Source organism: Anser brachyrhynchus, assembly GCF_964034855.1.
Source record: "Anser brachyrhynchus genome assembly, chromosome: 19".
Lineage (NCBI taxonomy): Eukaryota > Metazoa > Chordata > Aves > Anseriformes > Anatidae > Anser > Anser brachyrhynchus.
In genome coordinates, this window is record NC_137712.1 from 3,192,090 (window position 1) to 3,215,337 (window position 23,248).

Consider the following 23,248-nt stretch of genomic DNA (forward strand, 5'->3'; position numbering starts at 1 on the left):
GGACACTACCAGGCACATCCAGCTAGCTCCACTCAACCCGCACCCTGCTCTTGGGACCTCGTGGGACTGATGGCAGCACCCAACAGCCACAGAGGGACCCCCACAGCTCCAATCTGTCACTTCAGAGCATCTAATGGTTACTACCTCAGCTGCACGCATACACTATGTACAAGCTTTTACAATGTTGTCAGAGAAAAATAAATATTCTTGCCCCCGCCTCCCTGGTCTTACCCCCTGCCCTGACAAAAAATTCGTGCGTTTAATTCCATTAAGCACCTATCTCAAGTGCCTTTGTAAAATAGTTTGATCACAGTGGCAGTATAACCAAGGAAGGAAAACGATTGAGTACATTTTGGTGTTATGATGGTATGCACGGGACATTTCATACCCTGAGTTAAGTAAACTCTAACCTGCTTGGGCAATACTTTTCGGTCAATAGAAATGCCATTATTTAGACTATCACAATCAATAAATTGGATTTTGCTTTTGCAAGTGAAAGGGCTGTTATTTTTCATACAGTTTGTCAATAAGCTCTAGGTTATGAGATATATGAAAGATATTCTACGCAGGCCAGAGAGTTATGAGCTCTCAGGTGGATGAATTATTTAAGTTCTTTTCACTTCTATAAAAAATAAATACAGGGATGGTCAAAACGGATGCCATAAATTGTGCTTTTGATGTAGGATTTCCATCTTTTCTTGTCTGTTCTAAAAAGCCTGGGCTCTTTGTACTAAAAACCCTTTTGCCATTTGCATCCATGCAGGGAAGGATGTTATTATATACTGAAATAGCCTCCCTCGAACTGGACTTACAGGTGAAGACTTACTACATATGAGAACTGAGAGGCAAAAGAAGAGTGCAGTTCTGGCTGGAAGGAACAGTGCAGGCTGCCTAAGCTGAAAAGCCTTTTCTCCTCCAGTAAGGTTGGCTTCCAAACCAATACGGGGGTGCTGCTCTCTACAGGTAAGATGCACTGCCTCCTAACGAAGAGCTCTGGCAGCCTTCCCGCCGGACACCACGCTGGGTGCTGGGGGTCCTGTTGCATCCCCGGGCACTCGTGCACCCAGCCTTGGAGTACGAGGAGGGGATGAAGCTCGCTGCCGCCAGCCTGGCCCAAGCTGCATCGGCTGGGGAGCTGCAGCAACTGAGGACATTGATTCCCTCCCCCTTGTTCCTTCCAGGAAGGCTCACAGCCACACTCCCAGCGTATCTAGGGCAGGAAAAAGGCAAAAGGGCAGAATTTACCTGCCATTTTTCCTTGACAGCTCCCCCTGTCATTCCTGTGGCTTTGCCACAGTCTGGAGATTACCTGTCCCCATGAGCTATTGTAAGGAAACCCCAGCAAAGGAAACCGCAATTCATTGCAAATAGAAATGAGTTATTCAATGCTACAATAAAACCCGTGTAATATGGACAGGGAGCTCTTATGTTGCCCTGGTTTGAAATCTGTCTTGTGGTCTGCCCCTTCTCTTCGGCTCCAGTAATTCTCTCCAGCCCTCGCTCACCAGTTCAGCAGAGCTCTCTGCCCTAGCACTCCACTCTGACATGATCCATTATTTAGCCTTAATGTGCTCTGTATACCTCATCAGCACGTTCGATATATATATATATTTTCATTCACAAGTGTGCTCAGAAGAGCCAGGTCAGAGAACGGGGCCTCCTTGTTGCCAGATGCTGCAGGGACAGGAGGGGAGTTCTCACGTCCGATCTCACATTAGGATATTGCTTCCTTCTCCCCACCAGCACGCACTTGAAGCCTGCTCTGTCCTTGCCGTTTCCTTACCAATCCACTCTAGTTAATACCTTTTTCATAAGGAGTTTTAAATTATAAGTCTAAATGAGGCCAATAAATTATACTTCATAAAATTCTGTGCACATCATTTTCTGGCAGAAAAGGCTCCAAAGAAATATTTTCTATGCCACCACCTATGTTCCCATCCCTTTGCAATATAACATTTATTCTAATATTAAAATGGCAGCTGCTCTATAAATTGTGAATCATTAGCACTCTTCATTGATTTTTCCCTTGCAGCCTGCAACCCTGGGCAGCGACTGTGTGTGAATATCAGTCTATTGGATTGAGATTCATATCCTATTTGAGGGTCAAAGACCGAGACCTCATGAGCTTGAACTTCTATCAGCCTAAAGCTGATCAATACCTGGAGATATATTTGATCCTGGCTGCTAGCACAGATTAAGTGGCCATAAATACAATCAAAAACATGAGGCTGCTGGGATAAGCGCCGGGGGAGTGGGAGCACGGCAGCGCCAATGCCAGCTCTGGGGGGCTTCCCTGGGGGCTGCGCTTGCAGGGAGCGGGCTGGAGGCTCAGCCTGGCACCCAGCCCTGCTGACGGAGGAGGGAAGGAGGATTTGGCGCTTCAGGGACCTTACAAACACCATGGGGTGCCTCACTGCTTTCTAGGATCAGTGTCCAGGCTTGGGCATAGCAGCCCTTCTGGGCACAGAGCAGGCAGGAGCCTGGAGGCGAGGAGGACCACAGACAGAGGGTGCCAGAGCCAGCCACAGCCACCGCTGCGCCCGGTGCGGGCACACCAGGAAGGCTGACCAGGAAACATCGGATGGATTGAATAATTTCACTTTTTTCTGCCTCTTTCCTCTCACCCTCCTCCGCCATCTGACCAAGAGAAACTTTAAATATGTGATTAAAATGACCTATTAAAGAGGAGAGACTTGTTCCATTTGAGTGTATTAATGGTGATTCTGTACTGGCTGAGGTAGAAAAAAATCCATAATCATAAGCCTTATTAAAGAACAATATCCTTCAAGAGCTTTTTGTTTTCCCCTTTAGATAATGCGAAGCCTTGAAAAATAGACATAGAAAGAAATAGAGACATAGTGTGGCACTGCTACAGAGACGATGGCACTCAGGGAAATTGCCTTCCCATTTTTAGGCATGTTTACAACACGCCTATTTGCAGTATTACCTTTGATCCTAAACTCTAATTTAAAGGATTCTTTTTATAAGCCTGGGAGACCCAGAATGGAAGTAATTAGAGGCATGACATGAAGTCAATGGGACTCTTTGGAGAAAGCAAGGGACTCACTCTGTATAAAGCGGTTGCAAGAGGGGCCGTAGGATGTGATCTGTGTCTGGATGGGGCAAAGGGCAGAAGCCACTGCTTGCCACGTGTGGGGAAGGAACCACGGCAGTCATGTGCAGGGCACAGCATCCTAAACCAGCACCTCCTCAGCTGATGTCGGGGAGCAGCACCGCCCGGTCACACACAAATGCAGCCTGGTGTTTATGTTTACGTGGCTCCATGTCCTTGTGGTGTCCTTGTGGGAAGAGACTTCATTATCATAAAGAATATGTTTTTATTCCACTACATAAGTACTACTTATTATAGTCTCATATATTTTCTGACACAACCAAGGGGTCTTTATTGTTGTACATCAAGGTCACTGACAAGTAATATATTCAATCTATTAAGTTATTAGGAGATAAATAATTTGGATGCAAGCTGAACTCTGAACTTTTACCTTTTCCCCTGACAGACGGGTAGTTTCTTGGCGTTCATACTAATCTCGCCTGTGCTTGAATAGTAATTCCATTAGGGTTATGGCTGCAGCTGTACATATGCAATGACCTCAAATACAATTTCTTTATGGAGATGGGCAATAGGAATATTAAAATTTTAAGCCAAAGAGGATGTAATTTAACTTTACATTATTTATTGTGGACACAAATCCTTTATAATATTAAAGGATAAAGAATTAATAAAAGAAAGATCCCATAAACAATCCATAAAGTCAAATGTAGTTCTTGATTTAATGCAATTGCTTTTTAGTGTCTTCTGGTTACAGACTTGCACCTCATTAAAAAAAAAAACAGTCGGGAATCAAGAGCATCCTGGCAAACTTGAGGGTCCCTGGGTGTTTTAGGAAGCTCCACTGCAGCTGCTAAGCAGGGTGTGGCTCTCTGCAGGCCCTCAGAGCTGGCCCACACGAGGTAGGTCCTGGCATTGCCAGGAGCCCTTGGGCTAGGCAGCGTCCCAGGCTAGATCACCACTATTTGGGAGCTCTGATTTTTTCCGCACCCTAATGCTCTACCAAAAACTTTTCACTCCTGATACGACTTAGCTGCAGAAACTGCGTGCCTTGGAGGTTTCAATAGGTGGACGTCATGGGCTGACTTTGGAGCATCATCCCCAAGTGCCATGGCAGGGAGGTGGCTGTGGCCTGGACTGACGTTATCCTGCACAAAACCACAATCCTGGTGTCAAGAAAGCCAAAAATCACATCATGTATTTAATAGGAGTTGACAACCAATGCGTTAAAGCTGTTTTCATATCAATCCTTTCTAATTCAGGCATGCCCTCCTCGATCAGGGAATTTGCAACTGGGTAAATAAAGCGCCCGCAGCACTGCTCAGGGAGCTTTGGGTGCAGCTGCAGGTTGGCAGGGCGCTGGGCAGGAGGGAGCCCCCCAAACCACGAGCACAGGCAGTAAAACACACTCCTCTCACAGGATGCTTCCACAGCTCCTCCAGCCTGGCTGCACAGGGCCGTTTCCAGAAGTGAGGACAGCGGGTTGTGTCACCTGGACCCTAGGGTTCCTACACACGGTGCTGTAGGGCACAACAAGGAAATAGCTGTGATTATTGATTTTACTCCGCCCACTTACACCACAGTTTAGCTTTTACATATGACAAAGATGCTGTTCTAATTACCTCCCGGGCTTTCTAGAACCATCATTAACTCATTTTACGTTTCTCTCCCAAGAACTAGCTTTGTGAGCCCTGCCGCTAACTGCTGGTGCTGCTTTACTCCTCCTGCTGAAAGCAGGAGTCAGCCCCATCTGGGGGGTAACGCTACTGCAGCCAGAGTTCACGCTCTCCTTTTCACATTCTCCATTCTTCCTTCCTTTTTCCCCCCTCCTCCTCATTTATCATCCCCTGCCCACACCCTTTCACCACTTCTTAGGGTCTTCCTCTGACCAGAAGTCCCCTGGGCACCAGCCCCCGGTGCCCAGCTCCTGCAGCTGGCACAGGGGCATCCCTCAGCCCCCAGGAAGTGGGAGCTTTGCCCACAGACAGCATTTGTGAATGTTTTCACACCGCTATGGGACAATAAATCAGTTTGATTCAAACTTGATGTTTTTATCAGGTTGTATTCCCCCCCCCCCCCCCCCCCCCCCAGTGTCTGTTGGGCATTTGGGCTGTCCAGCTCTGCTGCTGTTACAAACACCAGCTTTTGTATTGCAAGTGATAAGCAAAATTCACTTAACACTACTTTACCACTTTTAAATCAAATCTCCCACATGCACTATTAATTTAGATCTAATCAGAACTACTGCACATGGAATAATTACCCATTGATTACAAGGGACATATTTATTGGAGATAAATCATACCTAGTATATTACGTGGCTGTTAATCCTCCTCTGGCATGCTTTAAATAATTAATTGGTGGTTATTGAACTCGCAAAAAGAGTCATTGAGTAGTTAGACTGCAGAGAAGTTGTTCTGCGTGGTATTGCTCTTGCTTTTGAGAGCGGACACGTGAAGCCAAGCAGGGCAAAGAGCTTCAGGACTCTGAGCAGCCGGTCCCTCACCGAGTCTGATATTCAATAAAGCCACACCGGCAGCAGACAGGGGCCCTCAATACAGCACTGATAACCGGACTCGCTGCCCAGAGACTCCCTGTGATGGTCTCAGGCCCTTCTGAGTGCTGCCCAACGCGGGTCTGCTGCTGGGGAGCTGGGTGGGAGCTGCCCGGGGCCGGGGAGCACAGGCACTCGCTCTGATAGAGGCAGGGGTTGGCTTTGCTGCCGCAAATCAGAAGAATGACACGGATTTGTGGCCTATCATCTTTGGCAGCCTCCTTTAAACTGCTTATTTTAAAACAGGATAAACAGAGGATTAATAACCTTGCCGAGCACAGACAGCCCGGTTCCTCCCAGGTCAAAGGGAGCAGGGAAGCCTCCGCAGCATCCTCCCCCCCTCATCCCCAGCAGCTGGGTGACAGCTTTGCCCCCAGTTCCAGCACCCTGCCTGCCTCCCCCCTGCTCCTGCCCCCTCCCCAGCAGCAGGCCTGGCACAGCTGGGGGCACAGCCCTGCTCCCAGGGAGGCACAGCTTCCCCCCATCACCCCTGTGCCCACTGATGCTTCCCACATAAGGTCTGGAGGAACAGTGCAATCCCAGGGCACCTGCAAGTGTCCAAGGAAAGCTCTACTCCCAAAGGAAGACCTGGCCCCAAAAAACATGCCCCAAAGGTGAGCCATGTCCACCCCAGCCCCCAGAAGGGTGTCCTGCGGGCACAGGGCATGCCCCGATTCAGCTGTAGGAATGAAGCCGTGCTGACAGCCAGCTTTCCCCTGCACCGCTCGGATTAGGTGGGTGAGATTTATGGGAATCAATCTGAATATTTTATGAATCTTCAAAATAAAATCATTTCAAGGTCAAGTCATTTTCCAGAGGGATCGAGACTTTGCTTCCCCTCCTTTCCTCCCCCCGCCCAAGTTGGGTAGCAATGCAGGTTCAGAACACATTTGCAAGTTAAAGCTGTCGCTAAATGCACCATCTCACCCACTAAACACAAACAAGTACTTGCTAGTGAGCAACTGCACAGCATAAGGGGTTATTTCATGCAAGTGCCTGCATCGCTCACTCATTTCAGGGCAGATTTTCCACCCAGCACCAGTGGAGAGCCCCAGAGAGACTCTGGGCAGGGTGGAGGGGTGGGTGAGCACGAGCAAGAAGGTCCCTTTCACACTTCTCCTGCAAGACCTTGCTGACTTGGAAATGCCACATTTTCAGCAAAGCAGCAGCACATCCAATAAATCACATCTGCACACGGCTTTATTCAGAGGCACTGACAGTTTAGGATTGACGACACCCAGGGCAACCTCGTGTCAAGCACTCCTAATGAAAACTATCCCATTTTGCTCCAGTAGTAGCAGCTGCCAACAGACATAATCTACTGGCATATGGAGAAGGCCATGCTAATCCCTGCAAGGTCATTAACAAGAGGGTGAAAATTACATGCAAAGCACCAGCTGTGGCATCCCCTGCTCCCTCACACTTGATGTAGCAGGGGCAGCAGAGGTGAAAAATGCAAGTACATCTCAGCAGGCCGAGCGTTTCTGTTAAGAGCGCAGCTATTTTCTCCCTTCCCCAGACCAAGGTTTGGTCCCGCTGAAATTCCTCCCGTGCAGGAGAGCTGCTGCCTTTTCAGGAGAGCTGCCTTTTACCAGCATTGCCTGGATTTGCAGTCAGAAGTGACTCAGGAGTCCTGCAGGGACCTCATCTTCTGTGTCCGTGCAGTGCTTTGCACTCCTAAACTCTTTGCACAGGTAAATGCATCCCCCAAACACTTGTTCATGCCCTGGCTGGCCGGGACACCAGAGCACTGCACTGCCAGGTCTGCAGAGCACAGTGGTCCAATATTGCAGCGAGGAACAGCACTAGACAGGGCAAACGGGAAACATTTCCACCCCATCTTCCCTGCAGCCCTTAATTTGTGAATAAACTCTGTCCCTGTGGGCTTCCCTCAGATGTGCATACTGTAACATTGACATGCACGTGAGCTCTGCTTCCGTCATTCCAAACTCCCTCCCGAAGAATACCCTACCCTTATATTTGCTTGGGAACTCAGGTTCTGTTTTTGTCTTTCCATTATACCACACAAACATTTTTATAAGCAATAAATCGAAGAGTCTGTTAAACAACCCCAGCGACTACCTAAAACAAATCTTTTCCAATTTAAATCCCAGCCTGCCTAATGATCGATCCCATAAACCCCATTATTGTTAACATTACTTTGGGTAATGTTTAAAAACATTAATTTAAAAAAATGTAATAGGAAAAAAGCTCTTTAAATAGGCGAAAAGATAAATGGTCTCCAGCAGCATGACCTTTTTCCATACCACAGTGACATTGAATCATTTTAAAAGATATTTACATTTTCACTCTTCCTTGGAAAAATGTTGACAAGGCTTTCACGGGCCATAATGGATACCCGCAGCATCTATGGAAAGTGTAACTGCATCAAGAGCCCTTCCTCAATTCCTCTTCCCTGCTTCACGCAAAACAGCTTTAATTAATGGAGGCGAGGTGACTTCAGAGCGAGGCTTCTCATTAGCACGACTGATCTGTGAGAGGTGACACAGCTCCCCAAAACACACCGAATGCAACCCGCAGCTATTCTTTAGCACCAGCATCTTTCTACCTCAAGCACATGTGTTTTTAGCTCTGCTTTTCAGGGCTGGGTTTGACCTCAGGGCCTGTAGCTGCCCTCGGGCTGTGGGTCTGTCTGTGACAGCTGAAGAATACCCGAGATAAGGAACGCCTGGCCTCGCTTTCCAGCCCACCGGTGAGGGCGGCACATCACACAGGACACAGAGTTCAGCAGACGCACGGGGTACATAACTCGTATGCACACAGGGAGCAGAGAAACCTTTCAGAAATGATGCCCGCACACCCGCGTGGCCTGGAGCAGCAGGCTGGAGCCATGGCTCTGCCCACAGAGGTACCACACCGAGACCCGCAGCTCCACAAAGCCTCTCCCCGTGCAGGGCACCTTCCCGTGCTCGGGCAGGGCCAGGGACAGCTTAGAAAGCACTGAGACCCGGGTGGTTTTCCCTCTCCCCATGCCCTGATGGAGGACAATCACTCAGGTCCTTTCACTGGGAAGGAAAACATCTCCCTGGGGAGGCAGGCGCTGGCTCCAGGCCTTCATCAGCCCCAGCCACATCTCCCTGCCCTCTGCCTCAGCCCCAGCAGGGAGCGCACAGCCCTACCGGGGCTCCCTGCACTGCAACTCGATCCCTGCGTGCCCTGATACAATATTTATGGAAGGAGCACGCCAGCCCACGGAGCCACAGAAGCTATCGCTTTCCAGCTGTGCTACGCCTGCAGGAGAAGCAGGGGCTCGCCTCGACTGCGGCGTGCCCCAGCCCTACAGACACACACGGGTACAGAACCACCTCGCACCTGGATCTACTGCCCCCAGTCCCAGGCAGGTTTTGGGGCACAGGGACACCTCTTGGGCTGCAAACCCGAGGCAGCGCCAATACCAAGCACCAGCTGCAAAACTCCAAGCTTTAATATTTCAGTGGCAGCTTCTGTGAGTGCCACGGGTCATGCAGAAATGCAGGAGCCTGTGGTGCTCTGCTTGGTCCGAGCAGTGCAGCTCGCACAGAGGACATAACCCTCCCTTTTATACTGAAGGGTGAAAGAAATACCCCATCTGATCAAAGCATATCCAATTAGTGCTCCTGAGTTAATGAGATGCTTCAACTAACACAAGGGATTTTTATTTATTTGTTTATTTTTCCCCCTGAAAATGATGATTGTCCTGTTGGCAAATCCAGTGATAACAAAACCTGCACAAATCTGTTCTGATGGGTCTGGGCTACTGCTGTGCCTCCAGACCCAGCCACTGCTGTCCCACGGCCCTGTTGCTGCAGCACAGCTAATGTCGGCATCCCACAATTAGCAGGCAGCATATTAATCCGTGCAAATAAATGAGTCTGGTCCTCTAGTCCAGAAAAACACTTGGGGGACCAATTCTTTATTTCTGAGTGTATGATTAGTACAAATTAAAACCAGAATAAGTTTTAATTCTGCCATATCGGGCAGCTTCATCAGAACAATCTTATCCCCCAGAGCCAAGTCCCAGTAAGAGCGTAACGGGGAACGTTTCAACAACCAGCATGATTAGGATACTCCAGGAAAATTAATTTTTAAGCTCACAGCAACCTCCTGTCAGGAACAGGGCACAGCGAGGACGCCACGATCAGAGAGTGAAAACGAGAAGGCTGTGCCAAGTGCTGCCAGTGGCAAGGAGCAGAAGCAGGGCCTGGCTCTGCCCCAGCTGAATCACGCTCATAAAAGTCCCATTTACTATGGGGCCAATTCGGAAGGATAAACTCAACAACTGGAGCCCCATCCCCACACGCTGAGGCCTCACATGGCCGGGGGCTGCCCACGTCCCTCTGTCTTGCAACGCAGGGGTTGCTTCTGAGACAACAAAACAAACGCCAGTAAATCCTGGCCCAGGCTGTGGCATGCAGAAGGAAAACCAGCCACATTTGTGTCCTCACAAAATGGAGCCATTGAACAACTGCAGCCCCTCAAACCACGGCTGTGTTAAAGGGCAGGCCTGTCGTACACCCAGCCATCATCACCTGAGCTGAGCTTTTTGTCGTTGTTACTCTTCCATTTACAGTTCAGAAAGTCACAAGTTGGGACCCAACCTCATGAAGGCCAGGATGACCCCAGGGAAGGCCCAAGCACCCCAGGGAAAGCCTAAGCACCACGACCCAGAGGTGAAACCAGCCCCAACCCATGCCTCTGGGACAAGCCCCGCAGCCCCCCACTGACCTGCGGTACCGAGAACAGGCTGAGGCCCGAGTCCAACACAGGCACCGAGGCTGAGCCCGTGCTGTGGGAGGGATGTGGTGGAGCAGTAAGGACACAGCCCAGAGGAAGGGGGCAGGCAGCAGGAGCCATTAAATGCCCCCGGCCTCACCTGCAGAGCCCAGGTGGCAGTGGTTGAGGCGGGTCCCTCCTTAGGGAGGCTGAGGAGGATCAGCCCTCGCAGGTGGGAACCAGGCTTCCACCCCAAACACGACACAGCCCCCGGGGCCCATTTCACCCCGCTGCTGCTCTGTACCTCAGCTAAATGCCCCCTGATTTACCCCGGTGTAAGAGGGGGGAGCCTGGCGCTGCACCCCCACGCCTGCCGTTACTGAGTATTCCCCCGACGTGCTCTTTCCATAGATCGAGACCCACATCCTCCCTCGGCAAAACAGAAGTTATTCCTGAATTAATTTAGATTTCCCGCTGCCTTGTTAGACCAGCTGGATATGGCACGCTTCATCTTCTCTGCAAACAGTGCCGCCGTCCCTCCGGGACACTCAGCACTTTATAAACCTGTCAAGCCCTTAAAGCAGGCGACCGTGAGGCTTCGCCACACAACGCGTGGAGGTTTGTGGCCACACACACGCTGGCCAGCCCCGGAGAGCAGAACCAGCACCGAGGGCTTTGCGAGTTTGGGGACGTTGTTTTGTGCCACGGTTTCATTTAGGAGCAAGAAAAAAAAAATGCACTGCATGATTTATTTTAAAGCATCCAAGCTGCTGCAAACTGCAACGCTTTGAGAGCATATGTATATACATGGGAAAGAGGAGATTGTCTCCAAAGCCATTTGCATTCGTTCCCCTCCCTCCCTCACGCGGTGTTTTGCAAAGGACTCATCCTGGAGGCAGCGGGAGTACCTGCAACTTCTGCGGGCATCAGAGACCTCCGGGTGCACAGCACCCGATCCAGAAGGTGTTCATTTGCAAAACACGCTGTCCTGCCAGCTCCCCTGCCAGCACCTCCAAGGCTGATTTATTTCCTCTCCTCTTCCCGCAAGCTTCCCCAGACATGTTTTGCATGACCAGCATCGATCCGGCATCTCGCCACCTGCCTCGGGACGAGGGCTCCCCGCCACCCCTGGTGCTCCCGGGGGGTCCCCGGAGGGGTGCGGGTGACGCGTGCCCCACGCGTGTCCCCGGGGCTGCTGCTGCTGCTGCTGCTGGGCCCAACGCGGGGTCTGGCTGCTGGATAGAGCCCAGCTGGAGCAGCCGCCTCGCCGCCCCCACAGCCGTTTGCGCAGCCGAACAGGTCGGCGTCTGATGGAGGCTCTGCCGTTTGGGTCCCCGAGGGATTACGATGTGACTGCAGCAGGTCCCGGCTATTCTCCGCGGCCCGGCGTGTTGTTGCTTCATTAAACGCCAAATTGTTACATTAATTCTAACTGCCCTGTAGAGATGTAGCTGTCAGGAATGATTTACTCGCCTCCAGCTGACTCAAAGACTTTCTCCAGGCTCCTGCAGGCGGAGGAGCCGGGGAGGGCAGAGCCTGGGGACGCGGGACGCGTGTCCAGCCGGGCAGCGGCAGCAAGTGGCTGCGACGTCCCTGAGGAGACAGAGACGCTTCTCAGACCGCAGTGGAAAAATAACCGGGGAGCTAAAAAAAAAATAGAAAAGGTGTGGAGTTTGTTTGTGTTTGGGCTGGGGACCAAGGCTGCCCGGTTAAAGCAGCATCGTTCCTGCGACACTCACCGAGCCGCCTCTGTCCCAAGCCTGCGATTGCTGCTTCGCCCCGGGGAGGGGGACGGTCACACACCATGTCCCAAACCACCTCTGCTTCCCCCCCCTGCTTTCCTTGGGTTCAGAGCAGGAATCCCAGCGCCTCACAAACTGGGATCAGCCGTGCAGGGAGGAGGCAGCCAGGTCTCCTCCGATCGGATCCGCAGCACCAGGATCTGTTTCATCCACTATTGGAAATTACCTGCGTCTTCATTTAAAGTGGAAAGAGAAATCATGTACAGAACCTGTGTTCTAACACGGAGAACTTCATTTAAATCCAGAAGCCTCACATACTTGGTTATTAAAATATTTTTCATCACCACGTTGCGAAATGCTGAGCACAAAAGCAGCGACTGCTTCGTGCGCCCTAAATCAACGCCTTCGCTGGGCTCTGTTCCCTGTCCACTACATCTGTGCCAACAAACGCCTGCGTGTGTGCTTCAGCACAAAATGCATCCCGCTTAGAGACATGATAAAGATGTCAGAAAGAAAAAAAAAAAAACTAATTTAAACACCTTTGCTTTTTTTTTTTTTTTTCCCCAGCATATTTTTGCTCGTTTGGTTTTCCTGTCATGTTTTAACAAAGCCATTTGCTGCCTGTAAATGTTGTTTCGGTGCATAAATTGTGCAGGTCTCTGCTTTCCTGCCTTCCCTGAGCCGTGCAGGCTTCGCCGCGTCAGGTTACGGCCGCGAGGAGTTGGCTCCGCTCCGCCGTGAGCAGGTTGCAGAGCCCGTGGAAACTGAAAAAACTCAGACAAAAGGGTGGCGGGGCTCTCGCCTGGCCTGAGGGGTCTGCCTCTCACAGGGAATCAGGATGAGGACAAATTAGTTATTTCTGCTGTTTGGCATGAAACCTAAACATTTTCTGCGTCTGTAGGGAACACGAGTTCAGGGCACAAGGGCTCATACAATGTGAAATCGCTGTTCAGAAAAAAGATTCATACGTTAGATTTTCCTCCCAGAGAGCATGAAAAAAGCCTTACCTCCCGTCATGCACTCACACGAACCAGCGGAGGTTATAAAGCCCCCCTGCAAACCGAGCAGTGCAAAGCCCCTCTTCCTAATTCTGTCTGGGCTTTACAAGCTGTCAGTCAGTTGCATGCTGTTAGTTTTATTTGCTTCTTCCAAATTGGTTTTCTTTTTAACAGGAGGAAAGCATTTATATTAATGGCACCCCTGGGCCTCAGCCCTGGAAAGAGAGCAACCCCCGACTCCTGTGGGATGGGACGGGACGGGACGGGATGGTCGGGGAGCTGCTCGGGACAGGGCTTTTGGGGAGCTTCTCGGGACAGGGCTTTTGGGGAGCTTCTCTCTGTGTGCAGGCGACCGGGAGCACCGGGACCTTCCAGCCCCTTCTGCCGTTCAGCAATGCACAAAGGAACAGGGGGAATTTGCATTTCTTCTTTTCTTAAATCCAGGCATCCCCGGGCAATTCCCCGAGTGAGAGGAACAGTGCCGGGTGTTTGCTGTGAGGGAAACCAGGAAAAAAATCTACAGCATACTTGTTCGGTAATTACAGTCTCTAGACAGTGGTTTTATAACATCATCAGCCTAAAGTAAACTACATTTTTGTCTTTCTGCTCTTGTTTTCTTCTCTTTAAAATCAGTCTTTTCTATGAAATTATTATTTATACTTTAAGTGCCAAATGTCTCAATGTAAAACAATTAGCCTGATTTGGAGGGGGTGTTTCTAGACCAGAGAAATAGAAAAAAAAAAAAAAAAGAATTATTGACAACAAGAACTCTTTTCTTCTTGGGTGAAGTTTTGTCAACTGATTTTTAAAATCCTATAAATTTCTGATTAACCCTTATGGTTCAGTAAGAAACATCCCTGCAACGTGGCCCCGAGCTAGCAGCAACAGTTGTCCCGTCCCTGCTCGGTTCTGGTGCAGGCAGAGAGCAGCTCCTGAGCCCTGCTGCCGAGCCCAGCTCCGGCCTCGGGCCTGGCCGAGGCTGAATTCAGCATCACCCGCCTGAGATCTCCCCTGGGAGCTGGGGCATGAGGGCTTTTGCACCAACAGCCACGCGGTGCCGCACCCCAGGGTTTCTCCCTGCCTTGCCATAGCCCTTGGACTGGGTCTCCTGCAAAAAGAGCGAATTCCGCGCCCGCACCCGTTGCGCTTTGGGTGCTTTAGCCCCAGTCCCGGTGGCAGCAAACACCCAGGAGCTGGGTGCTGGCAGCCCTCCCTGCAGCAGGCAGCAGCCGTGGGCATGGCGCGGGCTCACAGCTCAGCCCCGGCAGGCTGCCGGCAGCGCGCAGCGAGCGCAGGCTGGACGTGCTGCTGCTCCTCAGATGTGATGTGTGTAAGGGGAGACGCTTGCGCAGCACTGCTGGCTAACTGTGTTTTGTAAGCAGAAACAATTCTGCAACTACTGCCAGCACCTGCTGGCTTCCAGAGACATCGCTGTCGCGCCCTCACCGGTGTGCTACAGCCAGCGTGTGTCCGCCCGCGGCTGCACAGCAGCAAGGGCTGCCGTAGGGCGAGATCAGAGACAAAGGGCACGGCGCCTGCTCCTGCAGGCGAAGGGAAGGGGCACAAAACCTGGGCACCCGCCTGGGCACAGCGCAGCGCTTCCCTGCCCGGCTGCCCCCTGCAGAGCCGCTGGGCTGCAGGCGCTCGGAGCTGCTCACAAAGGTGCCCCAGCCTCCCGGGGCAGGGAGAGGCTGGAAGCCCACGTGCTTTAAAAAATATCTCCCACCTGCTTCTTAAAGCAGACTTCAGCAGAGCGCTTCCCTCTGCTCCGAGCTGCCTGACCGCAGGAATTTGTATAGGAAGACACGCGTGTGCACGTGCCTCTCACACGCGTGTACGCACACAGGGGATGTGTGTGTTTGGCCAAACTTAATTCCTTTTTTTTCCCCCTGATTTCTCTTTGAAATATTCCAATCTACGTTATACTGTTCCCTGTGCACAACTGCCAGTTCACAGCTGTTCAACATCAGGCTCCGGTAATTGCTCTTGCTTTGTCGCCACAACTTTCTGCCTTACATATTTCTAACTTTGCAATGAATGCTGAAAAATAACCAGGACCCACCAAAAATGATCAGGGGCTGTGCCTGCATGGAGCAATGCTGTTTGGATCTCCCAAGGGCTGCCAGCCTCTAAAACCATCATTTTTTTGTTTCTGCTTATCAAGGCATTTTTACATCAGTGGGATTGCTGCTGTATTGCTGGGAAGAGTGCGCTTTGACGCTTTGGTGAATCACAGCCTCAAGTTTTGGAGGTTTTTACTTTTATTTCCAGGTGTGGTGTTTACCTATGTTGATGCTTTTGATGTGAATTTAGCAAAAGACTATTTAAAGCTTAGCTGACAAATTTATTTGTAGTCTTGAAGTATTTGATCATCAGAGAGAAAGCGAGAATATAAATAAAAGACACGGGACGTTCACATAATCTACAGTAAATTCAACCATTTTTACAGGTAACAATATACATAATGCCTTGCCTTTCCTCACGATCGGCTCGCGCCGTATCTGCAGGATGACACAAATGCCTCAGACAGAGAAGTGCCACCAGGGAGGCGAGCACTCGCCACGACAAGGAGCGGCTGAAACGGAGCCACCGGCCCCTGCCCAGAGCCCTCCTGGGAAGGAATTTGGCAACAAGACATCAGGACGAGTCTGAGACGCTTTGCAGTAAAACTCTTGCAAAGGGATTTTAAAGAAAAGCAGGAAATTCACAACCCAGAGCCACTGGTGTTCCCGGGCCAAGAAAAAACACCTCTTGCCCTCGGGAAAAAAGTGTAGTCATTTGGTAATAAATACAGCTATTCACGGTTTAATGCTTATCTGGAAGAATAAAACTAGGAATCTACAAATTAAAAAGATGAGAAGCAGAGTTAACATGATCTTCACTTTACAAAGGAGAAGAGTTGCTGATCAGTGATTGGCATATTAAAGAGCATTTCATTTTAGAAAAGTGAACGTAAATTGGAAATAAAACCAAACATACCCCATCGGTGCGCTTTTAAAAAATCTGCTGGAAGAACAGAGAGGTTTTCTACCACGGATTTCTGAAGTGATTCACTATCAACATTTCTCCTATAGAAATATAGACATTGTCACACCTTTTACTGTGGATGAGGACTTTATTTTCTCTTAAAAAGGTTTTCGGCGTGGATGGGTGATGAAGCAAGTCCTCGCTTTGGAGAATGCACCGACAACAGAAAGCAAAATACCTTCTATCAAATCTGTAAAGCACAAGTCTCGGTGTTTAGTAAAGACACAATGACCGGTTCGTTTGGACGTCCCTTATGCTGTGGTCTCCCTTTGACCGCCGTCCGCTGCTGACGCACCGCCGGGTCGCCTCCGAAAGCCCGTCGGCGCTCGCCGTGCCGGCGCCTTCCTGCCCCGCTCGGCCTCAGGGCCTGTCCGTGCCTTTTCTCCGGGAGCAGACGGCGTTTGAGAGCGACGGGTCCTTCCCCTTCCCACTGCACGGTGGCGGATCCTGTATCAAAACTGAGCGTGGTCGACTTCGTCCAGCCACGAGGCCGGGCTGGCAGGAAAATCCGGGTACCCCCCGCTGCTGCCGGTGGAGAGGTCGGAGCTGGGTCCGTTCCCGGCCAGGACCCTCATGGGCTGGGGCACCCCCTGTCCGCCTTGTCCCATGATGCCCAGGCTGCTGTCGGGGTAAACCAAGCTGGAGATTAAAGGCTGGTGGCCCGGCAGCGCTTGCAAGGAGGCTGGTGACTGGGGTATCCCGTAGGGGCTGTTGGAGCGCAGGTCGTGGTACTGGTCCTGAGCTGGGATGCCGCTGTGATCCAGAGCAAAGCTCCCGTTGGTCCCAGCCTGCCTCCCCAGAGCCGGGGACGCCTCGCTGAGGTTGCTGTAAATCCCGTTGGAGTGGCTCATCTCGGACATGGAGGGCTCGTCTGAAAGGGAAGCGCACTGGTTTTACTGGGAGAGCGCCGGCACCGCCGGCAGCAGCGCGGGAGCTCCGCGAGCCCCGGGTATAAACAGATGAGATGGATGGAGCTGAGCAGCCACGCGCTCGCTACTTGTAATTCCTTATTATTCCTGTCCTTGCTGTCTCCGTAGAAGGCCACGGGATTATTTTGTCTGAGTACAAATGTCTAATACATTCTGGATCTAAAAAATGTGCACAAAGAGCACGAAAAGCACATATTAAAATGTAAGACTGTGATTTAGAAATAATCCTTTGAAGGGCAATGTGAGTTCAAGATCTTTCATTTCTGCATTTCTGCCTGGCTTTGAGGTTTATCTTGAATTTTGCTGTCTTTTTTAGGAGCTACCTGAGCCCTCGCCAGCTCAAGAAAAACTTTCCATTGCCCAGAAAAAAAGAATAAAATGAAAAACTATTAAATCTCAGCAGTATTTGTTGGCTCAGGAACAGGCTAATGAAATGTATTTGTACGACTTAAGAATACTTCTGAAAAATATTTTTTAAGGTGCCAGCAAAAATTGTTTGCTTTCATCAGGGGTTTTACGGACAGCGAGAGCCGCTCTGTTGCCTAGGATACAAACCTGTTTCTGGCATCAAGCTATCAATAATTGTTCAACATTTTTTAGTTATTATTTATAGTATATTCATATTTAATGACGCTGGTGCGCGGTGTGTATACACAGGCTTGAAAATCAAACAGTATTTAGGAACGCAGGAGAGAAGCTGGAGCAGGGAGCCGTGTGAGCAGGAGCACACGTGCCCTACAGACGGACGGGCACAGGTTTGCATCTCAGCTGCTCTCCTGTGCTCGTGGGAGCGACGCTCACACCGACCCGCACGGCTGAGCCCTGCAGTAACGCAGCCCAGAAACCCTCGGCAGAGACCCCGCGGTGCTGGGGCTGCTCTGGGCACAAGCCGGGGCCGTGCAGGATGCGGCCCCTGGGCAGCAGCAGCCCCCAGCGCAGGGCCGCATCCTGCTCCTGCAGCGAGCTGCCCTGGGTCTGGAGAGCCCGGGCTAAGGCCGTGCAGGTGAGAGCAAACGCAGGTGTGGTCTGCCCCAAAAACGGGGCCCTGCGACCCCGACATCCTGCACAGAGCCACCTCCCTTGCGCGCGGAGCAGAGGGGCAGCTGCTTCTCGGTTCTGTGGGGGCTGCTGACTTGTGACCACACGAATAAAACTGCCTCTGAGGAGGATTAAAAAAAATCGACGTGCTTTTACCGATCCTTCAGCTCTGTGCTTCTGGGCTCTGGGATTTGTATGCCTAAGAGCCCCTCGGAAAGGCCGCAGCCGGGAGCTCTCCCTGCTCCCCCCGCACCGGAGGCAGCCCCCAGGGGGACGGGTCCTGCACCCCGCGGCTCCCCCACCGCGGCAGCCCCCGAGCTCAGCACCTCTCCCCCCCAGCCCCCCTCTCCCGGGGAACCCGCTTCCACCCCGCACATTCCGGCCGCAAATTGCTGTCGGGACGATAAAAGGAAGGTGAAATGAAAAGCAAAGCCCCGTCGGGGACCGACCTGTGAAGGAGACCTCGGCGTCGCTGTCGGGGCCCTCCTCCTGGATGCTGTCCTTGTCGGACTTGGGGGCGCCCCGGGAGCGCTTCATGTTCCTGAAGTACTGCCCCCACCGCTGCCTCCCCGCGTCCTTCTTCAGCCTCTTCTCCTTGGCCCGGCGGTTCTGGAACCACACCTGCGAGCGGGGCAGGCCGGCAGCTCGCTCCGCACCGCGCCGGATGCGGCCCCGCCGCCCCCCCCCCCCCTCCATCAGGGTGCCCCCCCCGGGCCCTCACCTGCACCACCCGCATGTCCAGCCCGGTCTCCGACGAGAGCTGCTCCCGGACGTGCCGCGCCGGCTTGGGCGAGTTGTTGTAGGCGTTTTTCAGGGTCTCCAGCTGCTTGGCCGTGATGGTGGTGCGGGGCCGCTTGGCCGTCGACTCAGCCTCTGACGGCGGGGGGGGGGATCAGCAGCCGGGTCCCCGAGGGGAGCCGGGACCCCCGGCCTCCCCCAGCGCCACCCCCGACGGCAGCGGCTGCCGGCCCCGCTCCCCCCGTTGCTCGGGCGGCTCCCGACGGGCAGGGGGGGCCCGGGCCGGGCCTCTCCTGCCCCCGGGGGTGTAGGGGACGGGGCGGGGGTACCTCTCTGCTTGGCCGTCTCGTAGTCGGCCTTGCAGACCAGCCTGCTGTCCTCCATCAGGTAGAACTCGTCGCCGGTGGCCAGCTGCCGCTTGCAGACGATGCAGGCGAAGCAGTGCAGGTGGTACACGAAGTCCTGCGCCCGCCGCACCACCTGGGTCGGGGGGATGCCCTGCTGGCAGGCGGCACACTTCGTCCCGAAGCGCCTGGGCGGGGGGGGGGGGGGACAAGCGGCGGCCGCTGAGAGCGGAGGCGGCGGCTGGGGGGGGGAACGGCGGCGGCTGGGCCGCTCCCCGCGGGGCTACTACACCTCGGGGCTACCACCCCTCGGGGCTACTACACCTCGGGGCTACCACCCCTCGGGGCTACTACACCTCGGGGCTACCACCCCTCGGGGCTACCGCACCTCGGGGCTACCACCCCTCGGGGCTACTACACCTCGGGGCTACCACCCCTCGGGGTTACTACACCTCGGGGCTACCACCCCTCGGAGCTACTACACCTCGGGGCTACCGCACCTCGGGGCTACCACCCCTCGGGGTTACTACACCTCGGGGCTACCACCCCTCGGGGCTACCGCACCTCGGGGCTACCGCACCTCGGGGCTACCACCCCTCGGGTTACCCTGCCGTGCCGCCCCCTCGGGGCTACCCCTCGGGGTTACTACCCCTCGGTGCTCCTACCCCTCGGGGCTACCCCTGGGATTACCCCGCCGCCCCCTCGGGGCTACCCCCTCGGGGCTACTACACCACGGTGCTCCTACCCCTCGGGTTGCCCCGCCGTGTCGCCCCCTCGGGGCTGCCCCTCCATGGTTCCCCCTCGGGGCTACCCCGCCGTGCGGCCCCTTCGGTCCTGCCCCTCGGTCCTGCCCCCTCGAGGGTTCCCTCTCGGTTCTGCCCCCCCGGTTCTGCCCCCGGCCCCACGCACTTGAAGAAGTCCTCCTTGCAGTACACGCCGTCCCCGCGGCTGAAGCACTTCTCGGCCAGCTGCGTCTGGCAGTCGGAGCATTTCAGGCACTTGCTGTGCCAGTGCCGGTCCAGGACCTTGAGGATGAACCTGTCCACGATGTGCTGGTTGCAGCCGGCGCACAGCGGGATCTCTGCGGGAGGCAGCCCCCCGTCAGCCGCCGCCCCCACGGCCCCGCTGCCCCCCCGCCCGACCCCGGCCCGGTTCTCCCCGGGTCCCCCCTCCCCCGTGGGGGCGGCCGGGGACCGGCACGAAAAAACGTCCTTTTCGGTCAATTTCGTTGGCGCGGCGCCGTGCGAGCCCCTGCCCGCAGCCGCGGCCCCGAGCCGAGCCCCCTCTGCGAAGAGCCCGGGGGCGCCGGGGAAAATAAGAAGGGAGGTGACGGGGGGGGGGGAATAAACCCGGGCCGAGCCGAAAATCCCGAGAGTCTGGTCGCAGTTATTCCGGGCTTTTTTTTTTTCTTTTTTTTTTCTCTTTTTTTTTGCTTTTCCTACGCTTCGAAATTTCACCTGCGAATAACGGCGGGGTAGCGTAGTCGGGGTGGGGAAAAATCTGATAAAAATAACGGAAATCGTACTGAAAATAAAATGCAGCAGGATTGTCTCGTCGCCCTACAGATATCGGCAGAGATGATATAGAAAGATCTGATATAGAGATACGGATAGAAATAGAGAGAGATAAAAACGAACGGAGACGTAGATGGAAAATGAAAATGTACGGACGTATAGCCGTAAATACACGGATATCGATATTTAGGCACAGGTGGGTAAAATGTAGGTACGGAGGTACATAAATACAGCTGCATCGCTGTAGGCACAGCCGGAGCGAACACCCGGAGCCAGCCGAGCAGATGTAGGTAAAGGCGGCCCCGGCGGGTCCGTACGCGGAGATAACCGCACGGAGCGGCACGGCCGGGCAGGGGCGCAGGCGGCGTCGTTACAGCGGAATCCTCCCCGCAACACCCGGCCGCGTCCGGGCGAGAAGAGCCCGCGCTAAAAATGCCCGAGAACCGAAAAAAAAAAAAAAAAAAAAAAAAAGCCCGAGCAAAAAACTCCCGAGCAAAAAATCGCCCGAGCTAAAAATCTCCCGCAACGGCTGCGATCCGGGCGGCGGCGGCGGCCGGCTCCGAGCTGCCCGCAGAGACCGGGATGCCACCGGCACGGCCACCGCCACCGTCCCCGTCCCCGTCCCTGTCCCGGTCCCTGTCCCGGTCCCTTACGCCGCTGCATGGTGCCCCCGGCGGCTCGGCGCACTCAGGCGGGGCGCAGCCACCCGCGCATCTTCCGCGCCCGCCGCCTCCGCAGGCGCCGCCCGTCCCGTCGCGGCCGGGGCTCGGAACCGGGCGCTGCCCCCCCCCTTCCCCCCCCCAGGCCCTCCCCGGCCCCCCGGGACCGCGGCGGCGCTGGAGCCCCCCCCGGCCGCTGCCACCCCCGCGGCTCCGGGGCTCGAGGCGGCCGCAGCGCGGTATTTTCAGCCGCCGGCCGTGCCCGCCGGTGCCGCTCCGAGCGGCGGGCAGGGCATCGCTGCGAGCCGTATTTAACCCCCCCGGGCCGGCGGCACGGCCCCCCCGCCCCCCCCCCGCCGCCCCTTACTTCCCGGCTGGGCACGGCGGGAGGGCGACGGCTCCGGGGTGCCCGGAAACGAAAGCCGGGCGGGGCCGCCCCCCGACGGGGCAGGGAACGGGCAGGGGGCCGAGACGGGTCCGGGGGCACCGCCGGGGGGGTGTCGGGGGGGGGGGCAGAGGCGGCCGGTGCCCGGATTTCGTTGTGCGCCGCCGAGCGAGGGCTTTGCAGAGGGAAAACAGCACCGCGCGGCTCCGCACCCCGGGGGCACTGAACGGACACCCCCCCCGGGTCCGGCACCCCGGCACGGTGAGCCCCCCCCCAGCTCCCCGAGCCCCCCCAGAGCCCCGCCGAGCCCCTCGCGGTGCCCCCCCGGCCCCCGGCCCTATTTACGGGCATCGCGTCCCGCGGGGAGCCGGCGGTGCGGTGCGGTTCCTTCCCCCGGGGATTGGCCCCGCGCCGGTTTTCGCCTCCTGCCCGCGGGGCCGAACGCGCAGCGACCGCGGGGAGCCGCCGGGGGGGGCCGCGGGGCGGCGGAGCGGGCGCTAAGCGGCGGCAGCGGCCCGACGGCGGGGGGCTGCCGGGCTGACCGCGGCCCCGCTGCCCCGACGGCTCCGTCCCCGTCCCGGTCCCCGTCCCCGTCCCGGTCCCCGTCCCCGTCCCCGCCGCGCCTCCCCCCTGCTTTCGTTCGAAGCCCCCGCGCCGAGGGAGCGCGGCCCCGTTCCCTCCCGCCCCGACGTCTCCGCCGTTTGTTAAAGCGGGGGGAAACGCGATTACGGGAGGAATTACCGGGAGCCTTTCCAGACGGGGACAGAACCGGGGGAGGTGGCCCGGGGGGTGGCGGCCGCCGGGGAGGAGCGGCCGGGCGGGAGCCCCCCATTTTGTCCGGTAGCAGCCGCTGAGCCCCGCCGGGACGGACCCGACGGCAACGGAGGGACCGAAACGGGATCCTGGGGCGGGGGCGGCTGGGACCCACCGGGGATGCCACGGGGAAACGGAGGCAGCGGACGGCGGGGCTGGGCCCCCCCCCGGTGCCGTCGGGGCGTCCCCAGCTCCCCGCAGCCAGCCCCGGCCGCGTCCCGTGGGTTCCCCGGGGATGCGCGGAACCGGGGGCTCCGGGGGGGCTCCCGGTGTGTCCGCGGGGCTCCGAGCGCCCCCCCCGCACCTCACCTGGGCTCCGGGGGAAGGGGCAGAGCTCCGCTGCCTTCTCCGAGCCGGCGCGGACCCGCTCCAGCAGCATCGCGGCGCCGTCCGAGGTGCGCGGGGGCTGCGCGCTTGTGGCGGAGCCGCGCGGAGCGGAGCGGGGAGCGCCGGGGGCTTGGCCGCCGCCCGGGGCGGAGCGGGGAGAGCCGGGGGGGGGGGGTGGGGGGGGGGGGGGAGGCGGGCCGGGGGCGGCACCGAGCCGTCGGGCCGGGCACAGCTGGGCCGCGGTGCACCGAGGGGCTCTTTAGCATCACAAAAGAGCTCGGGGAGGGAGGGACCGGGGTGGGGGGGGGGTAGAGGAACGGGGCCGTCCCCCCACGTCCCACGCGTGTCCGGGGCTGTCGGCACCGGCAGCCGCCGCCCCCGGGTGCCAAAAGGCGCC

General features: G+C 55.5%; 1 protein-coding gene across 2 annotated transcripts; it reads right to left on the bottom strand.

Moving 5' to 3' along the window:
• Positions 1-2,665: 2,665 nt before the first annotated feature.
• On the bottom strand, positions 2,666-22,986 carry LHX3 (LIM homeobox 3). 2 transcript variants are annotated; one of them, XM_080561758.1, is made up of 7 exons: positions 22,834-22,986; positions 20,063-20,234; positions 19,139-19,341; positions 18,793-18,944; positions 18,521-18,692; positions 10,350-16,975; positions 2,666-4,236 (listed from the first exon to the last, which is right to left on the bottom strand). In XM_080561758.1, the coding sequence occupies exons 1-6, from the start codon at positions 22,901-22,903 to the stop codon at positions 16,557-16,559; spliced, it is 1,188 nt and encodes a 395-aa protein (XP_080417884.1). In that variant the 5' UTR covers positions 22,904-22,986; the 3' UTR covers positions 2,666-4,236; positions 10,350-16,556. The 2 variants fall into 2 exon arrangements, with proteins under 2 accessions (XP_080417884.1, XP_080417885.1); XM_080561759.1 differs by lacking the exon at positions 22,834-22,986 and adding an exon at positions 21,321-21,470.
• Between the last annotated feature and the right edge of the window lie 262 nt (positions 22,987-23,248).